Source organism: Lathamus discolor, chromosome 2 (genome assembly GCF_037157495.1).
Source record: "Lathamus discolor isolate bLatDis1 chromosome 2, bLatDis1.hap1, whole genome shotgun sequence".
In the NCBI taxonomy this organism is placed as follows: domain Eukaryota; kingdom Metazoa; phylum Chordata; class Aves; order Psittaciformes; family Psittacidae; genus Lathamus; species Lathamus discolor.
In genome coordinates this window covers 73,621,368-73,637,256 of record NC_088885.1, presented here as the reverse complement: position 1 = coordinate 73,637,256, position 15,889 = coordinate 73,621,368, and the positions used below count along the sequence as shown (strand labels likewise).

General features: G+C 47.2%; 1 protein-coding gene across 1 annotated transcript; it reads right to left on the bottom strand.

Annotated features, from left to right (window-relative positions):
• Positions 1 to 256: 256 nt before the first annotated feature.
• On the bottom strand, positions 257 to 15,630 carry IRF4 (interferon regulatory factor 4). The gene is made up of 9 exons (XM_065667464.1): positions 15,530 to 15,630; positions 13,708 to 14,000; positions 13,032 to 13,218; positions 12,185 to 12,273; positions 11,481 to 11,622; positions 9,408 to 9,515; positions 7,764 to 8,117; positions 3,877 to 3,989; positions 257 to 2,063 (listed from the first exon to the last, which is right to left on the bottom strand). Exons 2-9 carry the CDS (start codon positions 13,909 to 13,911, stop codon positions 1,920 to 1,922), a joined length of 1,341 nt encoding a protein of 446 aa, XP_065523536.1. The 5' UTR covers positions 13,912 to 14,000; positions 15,530 to 15,630; the 3' UTR covers positions 257 to 1,919.
• Positions 15,631 to 15,889: the final 259 nt, after the last annotated feature.

The following is a 15,889-nucleotide window of genomic DNA, read 5'->3' as shown; positions in this document are numbered from 1 at the left end:
CATCCGTAGTCCAGGAAGCCAACAGCCAAGGGGTAACCTCCTCATTTTCCCTTTTTCTACTTATTGTAGCTAATGCCGCATGCATTTTTGCAAGCAAAAATACTTACCATTTGACCTTTCTCTGCACTTTTGGCTTAGAACACAGTTCCCCATAGACTTGGCCAGCAGTGCTGCCCAGGTTCACAGTGCAGAATCATATGTGTTAGATTTGCTGTTAGATTTGTCCCACGACTGAAAACAACACATACAAATCAAGTTGGTAGGGAATAAGGACTTTATTCTAAGATGTAAGCTGAAGCGTATGAGCATATGAAGCAACAACCACTAGAAAAAAAAAAAGTGAAAAACACATTGAATATTTGTATCGTACCAGTTCAGTTTGAACACAACAGTCCCTTTCAGTAAAATGTACGCACAGGCCAAAAGCATATGCAGAAGCTCTGAAGGTCACCTAGAGCAGTGGTTTTTCATGTCTAAGAAAGAGGTCTCCCCTAAGAAAATCTTTAAGCCAGGAAAAACACTTCAAGTAACAAAGTAAAAACAATCTGTTAATTCTGCTTGGCACTATGGAGAAGGAGGGGGATAATATATCCCAAGAGAGTATGCATCTTTAAGATGTATAAATTTAAAGTCCCTAGAACGCAAGTCTGCTGCCAGACCAAGTACCGGTTTTTCTTCCTCATTTAGAAAGTCAAGTGAAGTATGTCTGTTAAGCATGGGGAGATCATGTTCTGGAGCTAGCTACTAAGAGCAAATTTCACCGACGTGTATACCCAACAGATCTCATTGTCTTTGTAACAGCACCTTATCATTAAAAGCTGCAAATCACATCAAATTCTGTAAAATTTTTGAAAACAAATGTTAAAACAAGTATTTCCTTGACTGTCTTAATACAGGAGGCCAAATGCTGCTCTCCTTGAACTCTCCCTTCACATTCATTTCAGTACCACTGGAAGAAAGCTCCAAGTGCACACAAAGAGCAGAGCTGGCTCTGTATAAGTCAGAGATAGTGCTTATTTTAACCTGGCTCGTGCATGTGACATAAAAAAAAGGGCTAGCAGGACCACTTCTGTGCTATTTTCAAGGTCTATCAACTTAATTCTAATGCATATATATATAATGCATAGTAGCTTTCAATTGTTAACAAAAATGTAATTTGTCTCTAAACCTGCTCTTCGGGACTCTAGAATTTTAGTGGTTTATCCACTAAATTCACAAGTACTTTGAGTTGAACAGTCACTTTTCTTAACACAGTACCATAAATGCATCACCTTAGAAACTGCTATTATGGGGGCTAATCCAATAAGAACAGCGGCAGCAACAAAATTCATTGTCAGGACAAATGTCAGTCAGGCACTAAAAAAAATACGTCTCTGAAGAATTGCATTGTTTTTAAAAAATACACTGAAATATTCTATACAAGAATATAGGCATCACACGAATCTAAATTTATAACCACTTACATGTATCAGCTAGTCTCCACAAACCATCTATGTTTGCTATGCACCTATAGTAGCTACAGTTTCAAACTGGGAACACCGCAAATGTATGTACCTTCCCTGAGATCAGTAATCCAAAATAAATAGCCCTGCAAATGTAACAGTGTAAACGCTGGATTTAAGTCTTCAGTAAGAATCAGTCCTCAAAACCCAAGGAGAACATTAAGCAAACGTAAACAGCAATCATTTCGTCAGTTTTGAGTTATTCTCAGCAACAGTGGAACCTATGTGAGATGTAGCATCCAAACGTTGGAGACCCGTCATTTGTATCATACAATATGGTTGTCCTAGTTCACTTTCCTATATTGAACCCCTGAACACTTCCAGCTGCGATGTGGATCTCCAAATTGCGATCCAGATCTGCTCCTCCACTCAGCATAATCCTTATAGTGCCTTTAAAAATACTCTTTTCTGAGGATCTTATTCTTGAATAGAGGAATGGCGAATAGATCTGTGATAATCCTCTGGACTAGCCACAAGTTCTGGTAAATCATAGCCTCTCAGAAGATGTCCACTGTTTTGTTGAGCAAAGTAATACAGCTGCCTGGCAAACATTGGTTCAACCTTAAGAACAGACAAAATGTTAATCAGACATGTGACAAAATTTCATGCTCCTCATCTTGGTTAATCACAGAGGTTCTAACTTAAAAACAAGGCAGGACAAAACAGTTCTGCTTACCAGGACGGGAAAACTATCTCAGTAGCCTCACTACCTCTGCTTTAAGCGAAGCCTTGCCTGTTCTGCTGCCAGGTGCCTTGCTAAACTGCACGCACTCCTTACTGCCATGACTTTCATCTAGAAGGGCACAACCAGTGACACAAACGATACACTAGCAATGGCAGCCCTTTAGGCAGCCCCTGAGTGATGCATATAGGCCACACAATGGCTGTGGCCAGTCGCCCAAATGCATATGCAAAGTGCTGAAATTCTCCTTTCATTGTAAAGTACTTTGAGGACTGAACTCTAAATGCTGGAGCCCCCAGGCAGACTGAGATACATTGCCAGATGACTCTGCATGAAATCAGACTTCAGTCTAACACCAAGATTACTCCTGTTTCTCTTCATTCAAGCTGATGAGGAATCTGTTCAACCACCCAGAGAGATTTGTATGATTTAACGCTGCCTTCACACTTCTGCCTCTTCAGAAACCGCTGTTTCACCTCAGGGCTTTGGGCTCTTAACAGCAAATATCTAAGTTGCACACTGAGAAAAAGCACCTGAAGCTCACCTTACCCTTGGGGATGAACAGGTTGGACAACTCATTCCCACAACCCTCTCCTGCTGGTCAGCCAGCCCCTCCATGTTAAGGTATGGGCACCAGTTTGGAGGAAAAATATGCTGTCTCTGGTTCCCACCTCCGAGAAGGATCTCTGCCTTGGAGCAGGCCCACTAATTCCCTTTCACTTCCTTTTATCTGTATTTGGAGGCAGCTGAGCACCTTCTGTCCTGCCATGCGGAAGACGGAAAGGCAGCGAGGCAGGTGAGCCATACAGCTCCTGGGGCATAGCTGTTTGGTGGGACCATGGAGCCCCACCACCCCACAGGCTGGGACAGCCTGAGAGATTGAGGTCCAACAGGTAAGGGGGAAGCAAAGCTCTGGAAAGAGCAAAAGGTACACAAAGAAGCTGCCACATCAGGAGCCGAAGAAGGGGGTTGGAGAGGGGATGCTACAATGGAAGGATGGAAACCTGGAAAGCCAAAAAGGGGACAGGGGCTTTCAAAAAATTAAAGACACCAGTTTTGCTCCCAACGATTCAGTAAGTTAAGCCCTGCCACCAATGTCGGCATTATCACCTCTCTTGTGGTTTTATGGGCCAATACAGCCAATTTAGGGTGATGAGACCAGGTGCTTGCTTTCTCAGATAGCATCCTGAATGACCAGCTCGGAGAGTGTGCAAACTGTGGCCAGTCAGCCCATGAGCCTTCCAGCTACCTTAACCCTGAAGCTGCACGGGCAGCTCCCGCATCCTGTAAGGGCTGAAGTCCCTGAGATACAGGCTCTGGAGCATGCTTGGGTGCAGCAGTTGTGAAAACACCATGTCCTGCACTGACCTGGCAGCCCAAGACACTGTGCAACTGGGATGGTGATAACAACATGGCCCAGGGTACCTTTCAGCTTTAGATTTTGAAGGGATGTGCAAGAAACTATGGATGATGCTTACGCTCTACAGAGAGGGAACTCAGGTCCTCAGCCCTACTGAAGACTACCAGTCAGTACTAGGCAGATCTAGGGATTCAACCCTGGTCTGGAAGGTGCCACATTTCCAAGAATTTATTACCTCACTCAGAACCTACACAAGGTAGAAAAGCCTGACTGGCAGACTCATATCCTCCACGGAATATGTTTCCTTTAGGTAAGGCAGAAGTCCTACTTACATGGGCTGTAATTAGCTTCCTCTGCCTCTGTGGATCTGGAAATTCCTCCCCAAAGCACAGAGCAACCTGGTATCTCGGCAGCGGACGTCCATGGTGAGCAAAGGCTTGCAGTTCTGGGAGGAGACAAAGAGACGTGTTACGGATTAACCCCCAGTAGGCAGGCAAGCACCATGCAGCTGCTCGCTCACTCCCACCACCAGGATAGGACAGAAAGTTGGAGGGGCAAAAGTGAAAAAAGTTTGTGGGTTGAGATAAAACAGTTTAATGGGTAAAAACAACCAACCAACCAAACAACAACAACAACCACAAAACCCCAAACCCCAAAAACAACAACCCCCCCAAAAAAGACCAAACAAAACAAAGAGAAACAAGTGATGGAAAAAGCCGTCGCTCCCATCGCTCACCACCAGCCAACCAATGTCCAGCCAGTCCCCAAGCAACAGCAACCTCTGCAACCTCTGGCAAACCCTGCCCACAGTTTTACTGATGCCCACAAGGTCATATAGCAGGGAATATCCTTTTGGCAACCTTGGGTCAGCTGTCCCAGCTGTGTCCCCTCCCAGCCTCTTGTCCACTCCAGCTTACTTGCTGTGGGGGTAGAGTGAGAAATGGAGAAAGCCTTCACACTGTGCAAGCACTGTTCAGCACCAACTAAAACATCCCCATGTTACCAGCACTTTTTTAAGCACAAACCCAAACCATAGCACCACATGGGCTGCTATGAAGAAAATTAGCTCTGTCCTAGCCAAAATAGGTAGAGGCTGGTAAGAAAGACTTTGTGGATGGCTGAGCTCTAAATGGATGACCCTGAAGGACAGCAGGAGGAGAAGTAACTCCAGAGGAGGATAAAGGAGGTCAGGTAAGGAGAATACACTGAGTTTGAAGACTTTCCCACAGATCAGGGGAAGCTAGGCACAAAACTGCGAATTTTCTATTTGCCTTGCCTCACAAGTCATTTCACATGCACAGACTGGGATGTCTTCCAGTTGATGTTTCTATTTGGCCTCAGCAGCAGAACCTTCTGGAGCAGATGCTGGCAGCAGCTGGAACCCACTCAAGCAGACACCCAACAGCAGGACTGAAGCCAATGGCTTAGTAGACCCAGAGACTCAAAGTACTGCTAGGCATGAGATTCAGCCTCAGCTAGACGCAGCCACTGTCATCACTGAGCCTAGAGGTGGATGGGGAGGCAAGGGAAGGTGAAGGACCTTATTTAAGCCATGCAGTGAGCTGGCAAAAGAGCCTGTTATCTTCTGTGCTTCTGCACTCTCTTCATTAACCCACAGCCTTGCACAAAGGGAAAATGTCAAGTGATATAATTATTCCACCAGCCAAAGTGTCCCCTATGAAGGATAGCAGGGGAGGCCTTCATAGGAGACTTTCACTGGGACCAAAATCAATGTTGTGTTTTAGACACTGCATATCCTTCCAGAAAAGGGAAAATTCCATCTACATAATATCCTCATTAAAGTCTGTGTTACATGCAGTATTCCTACATAGTCGATTGGTAAAGATTCCATTTGAATTTATACTTCTGCTCATGCCTTCTGGAAAAAGTTGAAATTAATATGAAAACCAATGCCCTATAAGGAAGCCATCTTTTAATGAAGCTTCTCCCTGCTACACAGGGAAAATCTTTGAACTTTGCATAACAAATGCATCTTTTCCCAAAATACACTCCCGCCATTTCTACTCTATCTGCAAGCTTTTCAGAACAAGGTATCAATGCCCTGACTACCACAGAGTGTCCCAACCCTGGTTTGGGACTACTGGTCTTACTGGGCGGGTTGGTTACAGCTGTAAAACAACGGACAGCTCGCTTGGAACACAGAACATAGCTCTCCCTACTCTCTCCACCAGAACCCCCTAAAAAGTGCTGTGGACTTTCCAGAGGTATGTCAGAATAGAAGAGAGATTTTCCATGGGGCCCTGCTTCCCTCTGTGCTGCTGCAGGACCAGGCAGGATGATCCATCAAAGGCCAGTCCAACCATACCGATAACAGGGAACTTCTTCCACCTTCCTCTTCCCTCCTGTTTCACTTGGTCTCAGCAATTCCCGAAATCCCGAACACTTGTGGGAGTGCCTCCTACTCTCCACCCAGCCCAATTTACTGTTCATTACACAGTACTCCCCAGAGACCATCCACCTGGTTTCTGACTTACTGCCATTTTAGCCTTCTCAATAGTACAGGCTGCTCAACACAGACCTTGATGCTCTGGTGCAGTTTGCACTGCAGGATAGAGCTCCTCAAAGGGGTCCACCATAGCAGGTCTGCATCTGCGCTTTTCTCTGCTGTCCAAGACTTCCTCTCCTGGTAAAGATCTCCTGCTCTCTTCCCAGGGAAGGCCCACTTTCCTAACCGGGGGATCCCTAAGCTTGTCTGAACTCTGGGACCTCAGTATATTCAATGAACACGCAGATGTGATTCACCCATGGCAAGTCACAAACCTAGCTGAGCATCAACACATGCTAAAACTCACTTTGCACACACCACAGACTATGACTCCAACCACATGCTTGGGTTTGCACAGGCATTGGTGCATAAGTAATTTAGGAGGGGGGAAAAAGTAACTACTGCTTGAGCTTATCTTTGGGGTTAGGTGTCTAAAAAGAGATGTCCTGTCAACCGTTTGGAAGAACCCAGAGTACATCTGAAAAACCACCTGAGAAAAGGGAAAGGGATTTCCAAAACCATCATCAGAGACAGAATTATACGTCTTCAAATTAGCATGTGATTGAAGCGCAAGCCAACACCCTGACCTCAAATTCCCCTTTCTAACTGTCAATTCTCGCATTCACGTGAGATTTCTCTCTTTAAATGCATTTCTTACCTGACCATTTTGCTAGGATGGTGCATCAACCCTGGAATATAAAGTACGCTAAAGCTCTTGGTTTGGGTTTGATGTTTGGGGGTTTTTAATTCTGCAGGGCATTATTGTCTTGAGAGAGTCATGCCAGTGCTGGTGCCCTCTTCTAATGGGAAAACACACCTAACCATAGGCACGCAGTTCACATATAGCAATGCCACACACCTCAGAAAAGGGCAAATACGCATTCCTGATGTCCACGCTGTCCTCTGGAACACTTACTGTCTCCCACCAGTTTCCCTGGGTGGAGAGCTTTCCTCCCTCTCATCTAACTGATCAGAAGTGCTGCAAAGTGGGGTTGAGGGTCTGCCCATTCCCTCCATAGGCTGGAAGGAGAAGGCACGGTCCTGAAGTGTGCCCTTGCCGCTCTGTATTACGCTGTGCAAAACAAGACCTTCCCACAGAGCTCTCTCTGGAGAGGTAATGTATATCCTTGGTAAGAGTATTAGGGAATCCTGAAGCTTCAGGAGCTCTGCTCCTTTCTTACCCTCACGATATCTTTCAAATACTGGCAGAGCCTGAAAAGAATGTTTTCTACTGAAATTCTTGAGGATATTTGTACACTCTGAGCAAGACCTCAGACTCTCTCTGCGTCAGGTTGAGAGCACTGCGAGTGCTGACAACAGACCTCCCCAGGACTTACTTACACTAGCAGATCCAAGATCAGGATTCACTTTCCTCTGTCACGCAGTTTGTGGAAAGACTATTCCATTAGGTTCCTCCTTATGCTTCTTAAAGACATGTGAGGTTTTGCGTGCCACCAGCTGAGCATCAGTCCACTCCTGCTTGTCTGTGCAGGAGTATTGAACATGCACAGAGAGCAGAATTTGACAGGAATATTCAGAAGTCAACCACCCCTTGACTATGCTTGCCCAGAAGAAGTGAGGGGTAATTCTCACTGTAAGTCATAAGGTCACATTAAAAGAGCACTCCCATAAAGCTCTCACCGTAAAGATGTCACCCATAGAGCAACCAGGTGACACTTCCAGAAACAGCATCAAGGCTGCAGCGGGAATTACCTGCTAAAAACTGCTGAGTATCAAAGAGCTTGCATGTTTGGTCCCTCTCCAGCTTGTTGGGTCGGTCACTGCAAAGCGCCAGAGGCCCATCCCAGTAGATCCTGCTCTGGCAAAGTCTCTTAGCGTAGAGGCCATCAGGTGCCATCCACAGTATTACTCCTCGTTCCAGGTGGTTCAGTAGTTTTTCTATGTTCTTCCTCTGGCCATTATCTTCTGGATAAGGAAAGATAACTTGGTCCAGGCTGCTGACCTCGTAACTCTGGCCATGGGATATCCTACAGCCTTCAGGACTAGAAGTTGTCACCTCCTTTACCAGTATTTCACGGTAATATAAGCAGATGTGGAGTCGGCAATCTACAAGGAGAAAGAAGAAGAATCACTGTGATACATTAGTATGAATGTTTTATGTTTCAGATCTGTACTAAGGCCAACAGAGAAATCCACATGAGATATCTCAGCCTGGTGGTCACAACCACCCAGAAGCTCACATTAGCAAAAATCATATAAAGAAATTAATACTTTTTGGGTATGGCAACATTAATGGTGCCTCATTTTATTATAAGGGCTACTGATGTGGGAATTTGGCAGGAACTAGCATCCGCAAACTTCATATTTCAATTTAAAAAGCAAAGTCATTGTTCATCATGTTTCCCAAGTTCACGTCACAATTAAACCCACTGGCTCAGCACACTTCCTCGCATTTTATCAGGAAGTAGATGTGTTTCTCCTCAGATTTTGCATAAAGGAGGCTTCTGCACAGGGGACCTGCAAACTTGCACTCTGCTGCCCTAAGCGAAGCTACTGCTGGCTCCAGCTCTGAAAGGGCTATACCCAGAATTCCCAGCCTTACTTTCAAATGGCCATTTGGTCGACTTGGCTTGCCTCTCAGAGCTCACACAGAACTGCATACACATGCTTCTCTGTGTGTTTTTAATATACGTATGTATGTAAAATATATAAAAATACATGTGTGTGTATACAATAAATGTTTATATATATATACCTATACACAAACACACACACACACACATACATACATACAGACCCTGATCAGGAGAACGAGAAGCCTGCCAAGCATCATGTTATAGGTTTATTCATTATTTCTGTAAAAAGCACATTCCCACACCTTTTCCCGGAGTTATTCAGAACGTCCCCCAGCACCCGGATGTCTGCAAACCTGGCTGAAGTAACTTCCATTTCCTTTCCCACACACCTTACTTTCACCAGGAATAACGAAGCAGAGCAAGGCCAGACGGCACCGGCAGGAGCATAGCAAAGTACCCAGCTACCACCAGGTTTTGTGGGCGCTCCTCCCAAATAAGAAAAGTCACTGACCCCCCAAAATTTCCAAACTCCCCTGGGAAGGCCTGATTTGGCGGCTCACCAAAGCAACCCAGCAACTAACACCGTGGGCCAGAGAAGCACTTCCATAACTTCAACCACCTACATCCCTTGGAGCTGGGGCTACATGCGCTGAAGTATCACAGAAAACAGAGGCTTAAGACCATACACCAAATCCATTCATTAAAGAGGTTCCCTTTTTTCTTTCCTTTACATCAGAAAGAAGAGATGGTGCCAGGACAAGTCAGAAATGGGAGTCTCTTGCCAAGCTCCTCAGAAAGCCCGGGGGGTGACGGACCTTACCTGACAGGGCGAGGGCTTCACCAGACCTTATGCTTGGCTCAATCGGGATGCCAGGAGTCTGAGACTCAGGAGGGGCACAAGCATAAAAGGTTCCTGTCACCTGACAACCTGTTTTCACAAACAAAAGTCAGTGACAGCTGCCTAAAAGCTAGAAGAAAAGTTTGGGCAGAGGTCATAGCAATGCAAAAGCGAGATTTTCTGGGTCCACCAGGAACGTTCTCTTTCCCCCTTCTTAAAAAGGACCTATTTCCCAATTATTCCAGGTATGCCAACTCTACCAGTCTCTCCAGATGTGATTTGGGCATTTTTATTTGGGTCCGCATGAAATACTCCCTTAACATTTCAGTATTCCTCCTAGTCCTTTCCTCCTTACCTAACATGTTACTATAGAATAATACATTATTCTAATTATTATTCTAATGTCTTATTCTATAATACATTCTAGAATGTGAATATATATAAATATATATAAAAATATATATAGACTGTATTTTATATTGAATATACTATTCTATATGTATTATCCTATAACATATTATAGAAGAATACATTATAATATACTCTACAATACATTCTAGAATAATAGCACAGAATGATAGCATTATAATAGCACAGAAATCGTTTACATTTTTATTAGACTTCAGTGCTCTTAAAAGTAGCCTGATAAAACAACTCATTTCATACAAGGAATTTTACTAAAGACTGGTATAACAATATAGCTGGAATTAATACTCTTTTAAAAAGTAGGGAAGGAAAATTGTGCTACAGGAGATTGTTACGGTTTTATTACCAGGACTACTAGCAGACTGCCTCAAGAGATGCCTTTCATTAACTGGACTATAACATGGACAACTGATGTTTTCCTCTGTTTCTTAATGTCAATAGAAGTCTTTGGAGGATGATGCAAGTGACTTGCAGACAAGGGCACACTACCTTTCCCAGTGGCAGAACCCATCATGATCAGGAGCTGGAGCAACGCAGGTACAAAACACCCACACCTCTAAGCACGTTTTAGAGCCCAATGAGAAAGCCAATAACAGCCAACAACAACTGCCTTCAAATTCAGCAACCTGTGTATAACTGCTGCAGAGGATGTACTTCAGGGCAGAGTTCATCCAGCTTGCTACCTCCCATTTTTACTAGCGAATAGCAAACAATTGTGCCTAATAACTCCAATATGCTGCCAGCAAGTGTTGCAGTGCACTAAGCATTTACTTTTTAGCAGACCCAAAGATTTCTCTGCACCAAAACCTCTAGAGAGCTGTCCTCTGAAAATGCAGTATCTGCTCTAAGAAGTACTTTTTCACTTCCCATCCTTTCCTGCCCTTCTGAACCAGCTGCTTCTCCTCACAACACAAATGCCTGCATTGTCAGCTGAGTTATCTGCAAGGGTCTACAGCATACAGTTCCCTTTCTCTTATGTTTTATCCCCTGCAGGCTTTAGCACTGCAAATTTTCACGATTCAGGCTTTTACCTAAGGATGCAGAGCTTGGAAAGCCATGATTATGTTAGGCTTTAGTACTGTGAGATCTCTGGGGAAGGGAACGTCCCTTTATTCTGTTTCTGCTGTACCAGCCCCAAAAAAGACTCAGTCCATGAAAATTTGTCCCATTTGCTGCAGCACTAAAATAAAGTAATAATTTCATCTTTCCTCTTGGGAGAATAATGCCATTCTAATCCACAAGGCTGGAGGGAAAACCTCACTGATGTGTGCCTCAAAAGATCCAAAATCAGAAAGCAAAGCTAAAGAACACATGTTCCCATTTGAGGTTTAGCAGCGGGTTGGTTGAATTTTTATTGCTCAGGGCTTTTGAGACAACTGAGGACTTTGGGGGGCTGAGTTGTATCAACTCAGAGCACTGCATATGCCAGAACATTGCCACCACACATATGGTGGCAATGCAAGCAAGAGCCAGGACAAATGCCCTTGCCATGGACAGCGTGACCCTCCTTTTGAAAGGAACCCAGCTACTTCTGTTAATTCCAATCAAAGCCACGAATAAGAAACCTGAAATCTGCGGGCCTTCTAGGTGACCAACCTCAGCAAGCAACCCTAAACGGGAGCGTCTTACCATTTTCACAGCCGGGCCCTTGCCAGTGGTGACTGCGAGCTGCAAAGGGGACGCTGGCACACTGGTAGGGGATGTCAGGATGTGGCTGCTCTGGGGCAAACTCCCTCCAGTTCCGTTCATGGGGCACCATGTAGTTTGGTACCTATTCAATTTAATGAGATATTCTTTTACTCAGCAGCTGTCAAAACTAATGCTAGGCATTACATCAGCTTTCACATCTCCGCTCCTTGATTTTCTCTGCCAAAGCCCATGGAGGTCTAAGCATTGCCCAGGCTACACGCCTGGCACCTTGCCACCACCACCAATGAGGCTTTCAAATGAACTTCTCACCACTGGTGTAAATAACAAGCAGGGTGGAATAACAAAAGGCAGTCAAAGCATTGCTGGTAAATGTCTGCTTGGAAGAGCAAGGCTTCACTGGGTGCTCACATTCTGGCATCAAGAGAATGGCAGTACACTAATATCTATCATCCAGCAGAAAACAGCTATTACTCAGGGATAAACACCACCAAGAGAAATCATTCTGCCCTGTGGCCTCATATGACATTAGAAAAGTTGCTTCTCGATTTCTCAGTTTTCATAATAAAGTTTCTTCCCAGAGAGAACTAGAGAGCCACGCCAGCAAAGACAGACACAGCACATAGCACAGAAATGATGCTGCTCAATGTACGAGCACCAAGTGAAACGTGTAACCGATGCCATACCTGAGATGGGAGTGAAGTATAAGGAGATGGTATTGGAAACGGGTGGTTCATCATTAACGGTTGCTCCTCCATGCTGATCTGTTTTGCACCTGTGTTCACCAGAGGGATGAAAATAATGTCAAACACATCTTGAGGAGATCTGAAACTGGCACACTGAAGACAAATCCATACAGCCTGCCTTTGACCAAGCAGAGGACTAGAGTGCCCTTCGGCACCCATTTGGCACAGGATTCCCAGCCCTTGCTTGCAGGCAGCTCCAGGATGCCTTCAGTCCCACTGGGCTCTCCAGTGCCCCACAGGAAGGCTCTGCCAGGCCATACCCAGTGTTCCATGATGTCTTCCCCAGGTTCTGCCAAGTCTTTGCCTCCCGCAAGCCCAGTCTATCACTGCCCCTGCCCTCTGCCCAGGAGGCTGCAGGCTGAGCATCCCTTGCTCCCAGCAGTTACCTACTGCTCAAATCACTTCTGCCCTTCCCTGTATTCAAAACTTAGATCCAGCAAGCCATTTATTTTCCTTTTTGCCTGTCCCTTGAGCCGCTCGCTTGGCTCCCACTACACAGAGCTGGCAGGGAGGCTCCAGCTGAAGGAGCAGTTCCCCCAGCGATGTGCAGGGCGCCTGTCTGCATCTCCTGCAAGGGCTCCCTTTCAACGCTCCAACTCAAACGCCAGCAGTCCCCCCGCAGACATGGCCTCTGAAGTCAGAACAAGCTGCACTTGAGCCCTGCATTCTGGCTCCTTAAAAGACTTTAAAAGACCACAGGGCCATTCCACACAAGCACACTTCAGTCCTCATGTGCTTACAATGAGACATATTCACACTGTTACACAGGGAATTTGAGATGCTTTACCTTTTTTAGCTCCTTCTGGCACTATTCTGTACACTTTATAGGGATCTGAGATGTCCAGCTGGCTTCTCTCTACCAGTTCTTCAAAGTCATTGCTCTTGTTCAAAGCACACCTTAATCTTGTCTTCCAGGTAGGGGGATCTGGTTTATCAATGCCCTCTCTGAACTTTCCTTTAAAAAGAGCCCAAGCCTGGAAACATTTCAGATAATCAAAAGAGCAAGAAAAAGAAAAAAAAGAAGAACAAAAGAAAAAAGAAAAATAATCAACTACAAGGTACAAGTCCACAATGCTTGAAACAGCATCTATATCTGTGCTTATACGTGCATGAATTTACCCCCTACAGGTTTAGGCTAAGAAAAAAAGCAGCACGGTAAAGCAGGAAAAATGGTTTACCAGGCACAAGAAGGGGAGAAAATAATCCAAGGCAAATATGGAAATGGATGTGCCAGTCCCACAAGCATTTAGCTCCACACAGAGAGCCTGAAAGGGCAGACTTTCTCATCCTGTAAAGATGGGGACATCAGGGCACACCTAGGGGCATCAGTCAGTCAGTGGCGGCTGCAGGCACCCAGCAGAACCAGGTGCAAGGATGGGATGGCAAGCAGCCACCGCAGAGCCCCTGGGCATCCCTCCTCCCCCGGCTGTGCCCCACAGCCCTGACCCCAGGCTAAGCCCTACCTTGAAGAGGGCAGCATCCTCCTCACGGTTGTAGTCCTGCTTGCCCGCATGCTTCCAGGGGATGCGGAAGATGCTCTTCTCATCGTTCTCCCACACCAGCCCCGGGTACTTGCAGCTGTCTATCTGGTCGATCAGCCACTGGCGGAGTTTCCCGTTGCCACAGCTCACCGAGTTCATTCCGCACTCACCTGGCTCCAAGTTCATGCCACTCGTGTCAGAGGTCGGGTGGGAGGTTTTGGGGTGCCTCACCGAGCCCACCGCTCCACACACACCCAAGCACCAGCTCTGGGGGGCTGCAGGGGAGGGGGAGAGGGGCAGGAAGGAGGGAGAGGAAAACCCACAGGTCAGGTGATGGACTAAGTCCCCATGTAGCGGCTGGCCAGCAGCTCCCAGTCCCTGGCACCACATGTATCCCCCCAAGCAGCAGCTGCAGAACGCAGGGGGGCTCCAGGAGAGCCCCAGGAAACAGAGTACAGAGCCTCAGGAAACTGAGAACAGCCCCCCCAGCCTTCCCCAGGCACCACTGGTGCTGCAGACTTTGACAAACTTCCCCCCTGTCCCGACACTGTTTTGCATGAACATACAGGGGCTGCCGAGATTCGCATCGCAGGTGACATAAGGCACAAACCCCTTGTCCTGCTCAGAGCTCAACTGGGCTTTTTACTTTATAACCAAAAAGGTAAAAAATGGAATAAAACTTTGCACGCGACAGCGCACATCTGTAACATTAGACACGCACACACAATTTGGAGAGCTTCACGTACAGTTATGATTTATACGGCATCTAACTATAACATCAAAGTAGTTTTCACAAGCTCACTTACGCAAGACACATTTGAACACATGATGTCCTATACATATCTACCCCTCCAACTGCTCCCAGCGCGCATATGTAGCAACATTCAAATCTATACATAGCAAATACCTAAAAGTGGAAAGACAGCAACCCACAGAGCCCGGCATAAGGGCACTGACTCTCCCCAGGCACACGGGAGCTTGCAGGCAGCCACCCAGAGCCCTACCCACGTGCAGAGCACTGGGAGCTGCGCAGCTCTGCAGTGATGGGCACCCACTGGAAAGGTTCTAACATGAGGACCTCAACACCAGTGATGGGGACTTGGCGTCAGGTTTGTCTCCCCGAGCTGAAAAGGTGCCCAAAAGCTTAGTTTGGTGGGTTCTTCCCCCCACCCCGCAATCTAATCAAGTGATTCCTCACCCACAGCCTTTGCCTCTCCGTATACACACAGACACTTTAAGAGAGCCTTGTCTGACAAGTGCACACTACTGGGGGCCGTTAGGCAGCTCTGCACCCGACACCCCTCCTCATCCGCAGCATGCCCCCAGACACCAAACCCCGTCCCCGAACTTCTCCCCAGGGTGCCTGTGGGTGGGCAGGGCGGCGGCTCCCCCATGCACGGAACCCCTGCAGAGACCCCCCCAAAAGTGCTTTCCCTGCCATTAGGCAGAGCATGAAGTGGATCCCCCCACACCCGCTCCCACGACCCTCCCCAGGACAGGAGGAGCCGGCAGGGCCGGTGGCTGGTGCGCGCCTTCCCCTCGGGAGCAGAAAACGGGGCAGCTATTAATTACTGTTCTGCTTCCAGTTAGGGGGAAATCCTACAACAATGATTTTAAAGGAGCCAAACGGCTCGCTCAGGTGCCGACAGCCGCGGGAGAAGCGCACCTCGGGGGAAGCCGAGGTGCCTGCATCACCCATCCCTGCTTGTCTTCCCCGACCCGTCGGGTCCCGCTCTCCCGGAGCGCTGCGGCGGCCCGGGGGAGGACCCGGGGGGACTCGTTGTGTTCCGCCGCCGGCGCTTACCTCTGTGGCGGAGCTGAGAGCGGACAGGGGCCGCTGGCTGCCGAGACGGCTGCTGAGACGGGGCGCACAGCGACTGGGCCAGCGGGCCCGGGAAGTTTCTTTATATGATGGAGGGCGTCGTGCCCGGGGGGGCGGGGGGGGGGGGGAAAGGCGGGCCCCGGCCCGGAGGTGGAGCCGGCGGAGGGGAGCGGGGAGTTTGTGAGCTGGAAAACATCTGAGGCAGTGACACATACCCGCTGCTGGTAAACAGATGCCGCGGGGCGGGGGGGGCGCAGCCCGGCGCCCTCTCTGCGTCCACGTTGGGTGGGTTTTTCTATAAATCTATACAGACAGACACACGTACATAAATAGCCTGGGGAA

Coding starts and splice junctions, on each gene's coding strand:
- IRF4 (XM_065667464.1), bottom strand. CDS start 13,911: ATGAACTTGGAGCCAGGTGAGTGCGGAATGAACTCGGTGAGCTGTGGC. Junction 11,623..12,184: donor ATACTTCACTCCCATCTCAG/GTATGGCATCGG, acceptor TAAATTGAATAG/GTACCAAACTACATGGTGCC. Junction 2,064..3,876: donor GGAAGCTAATTACAGCCCAT/GTAAGTAGGACT, acceptor TCTGTTCTTAAG/GTTGAACCAATGTTTGCCAG.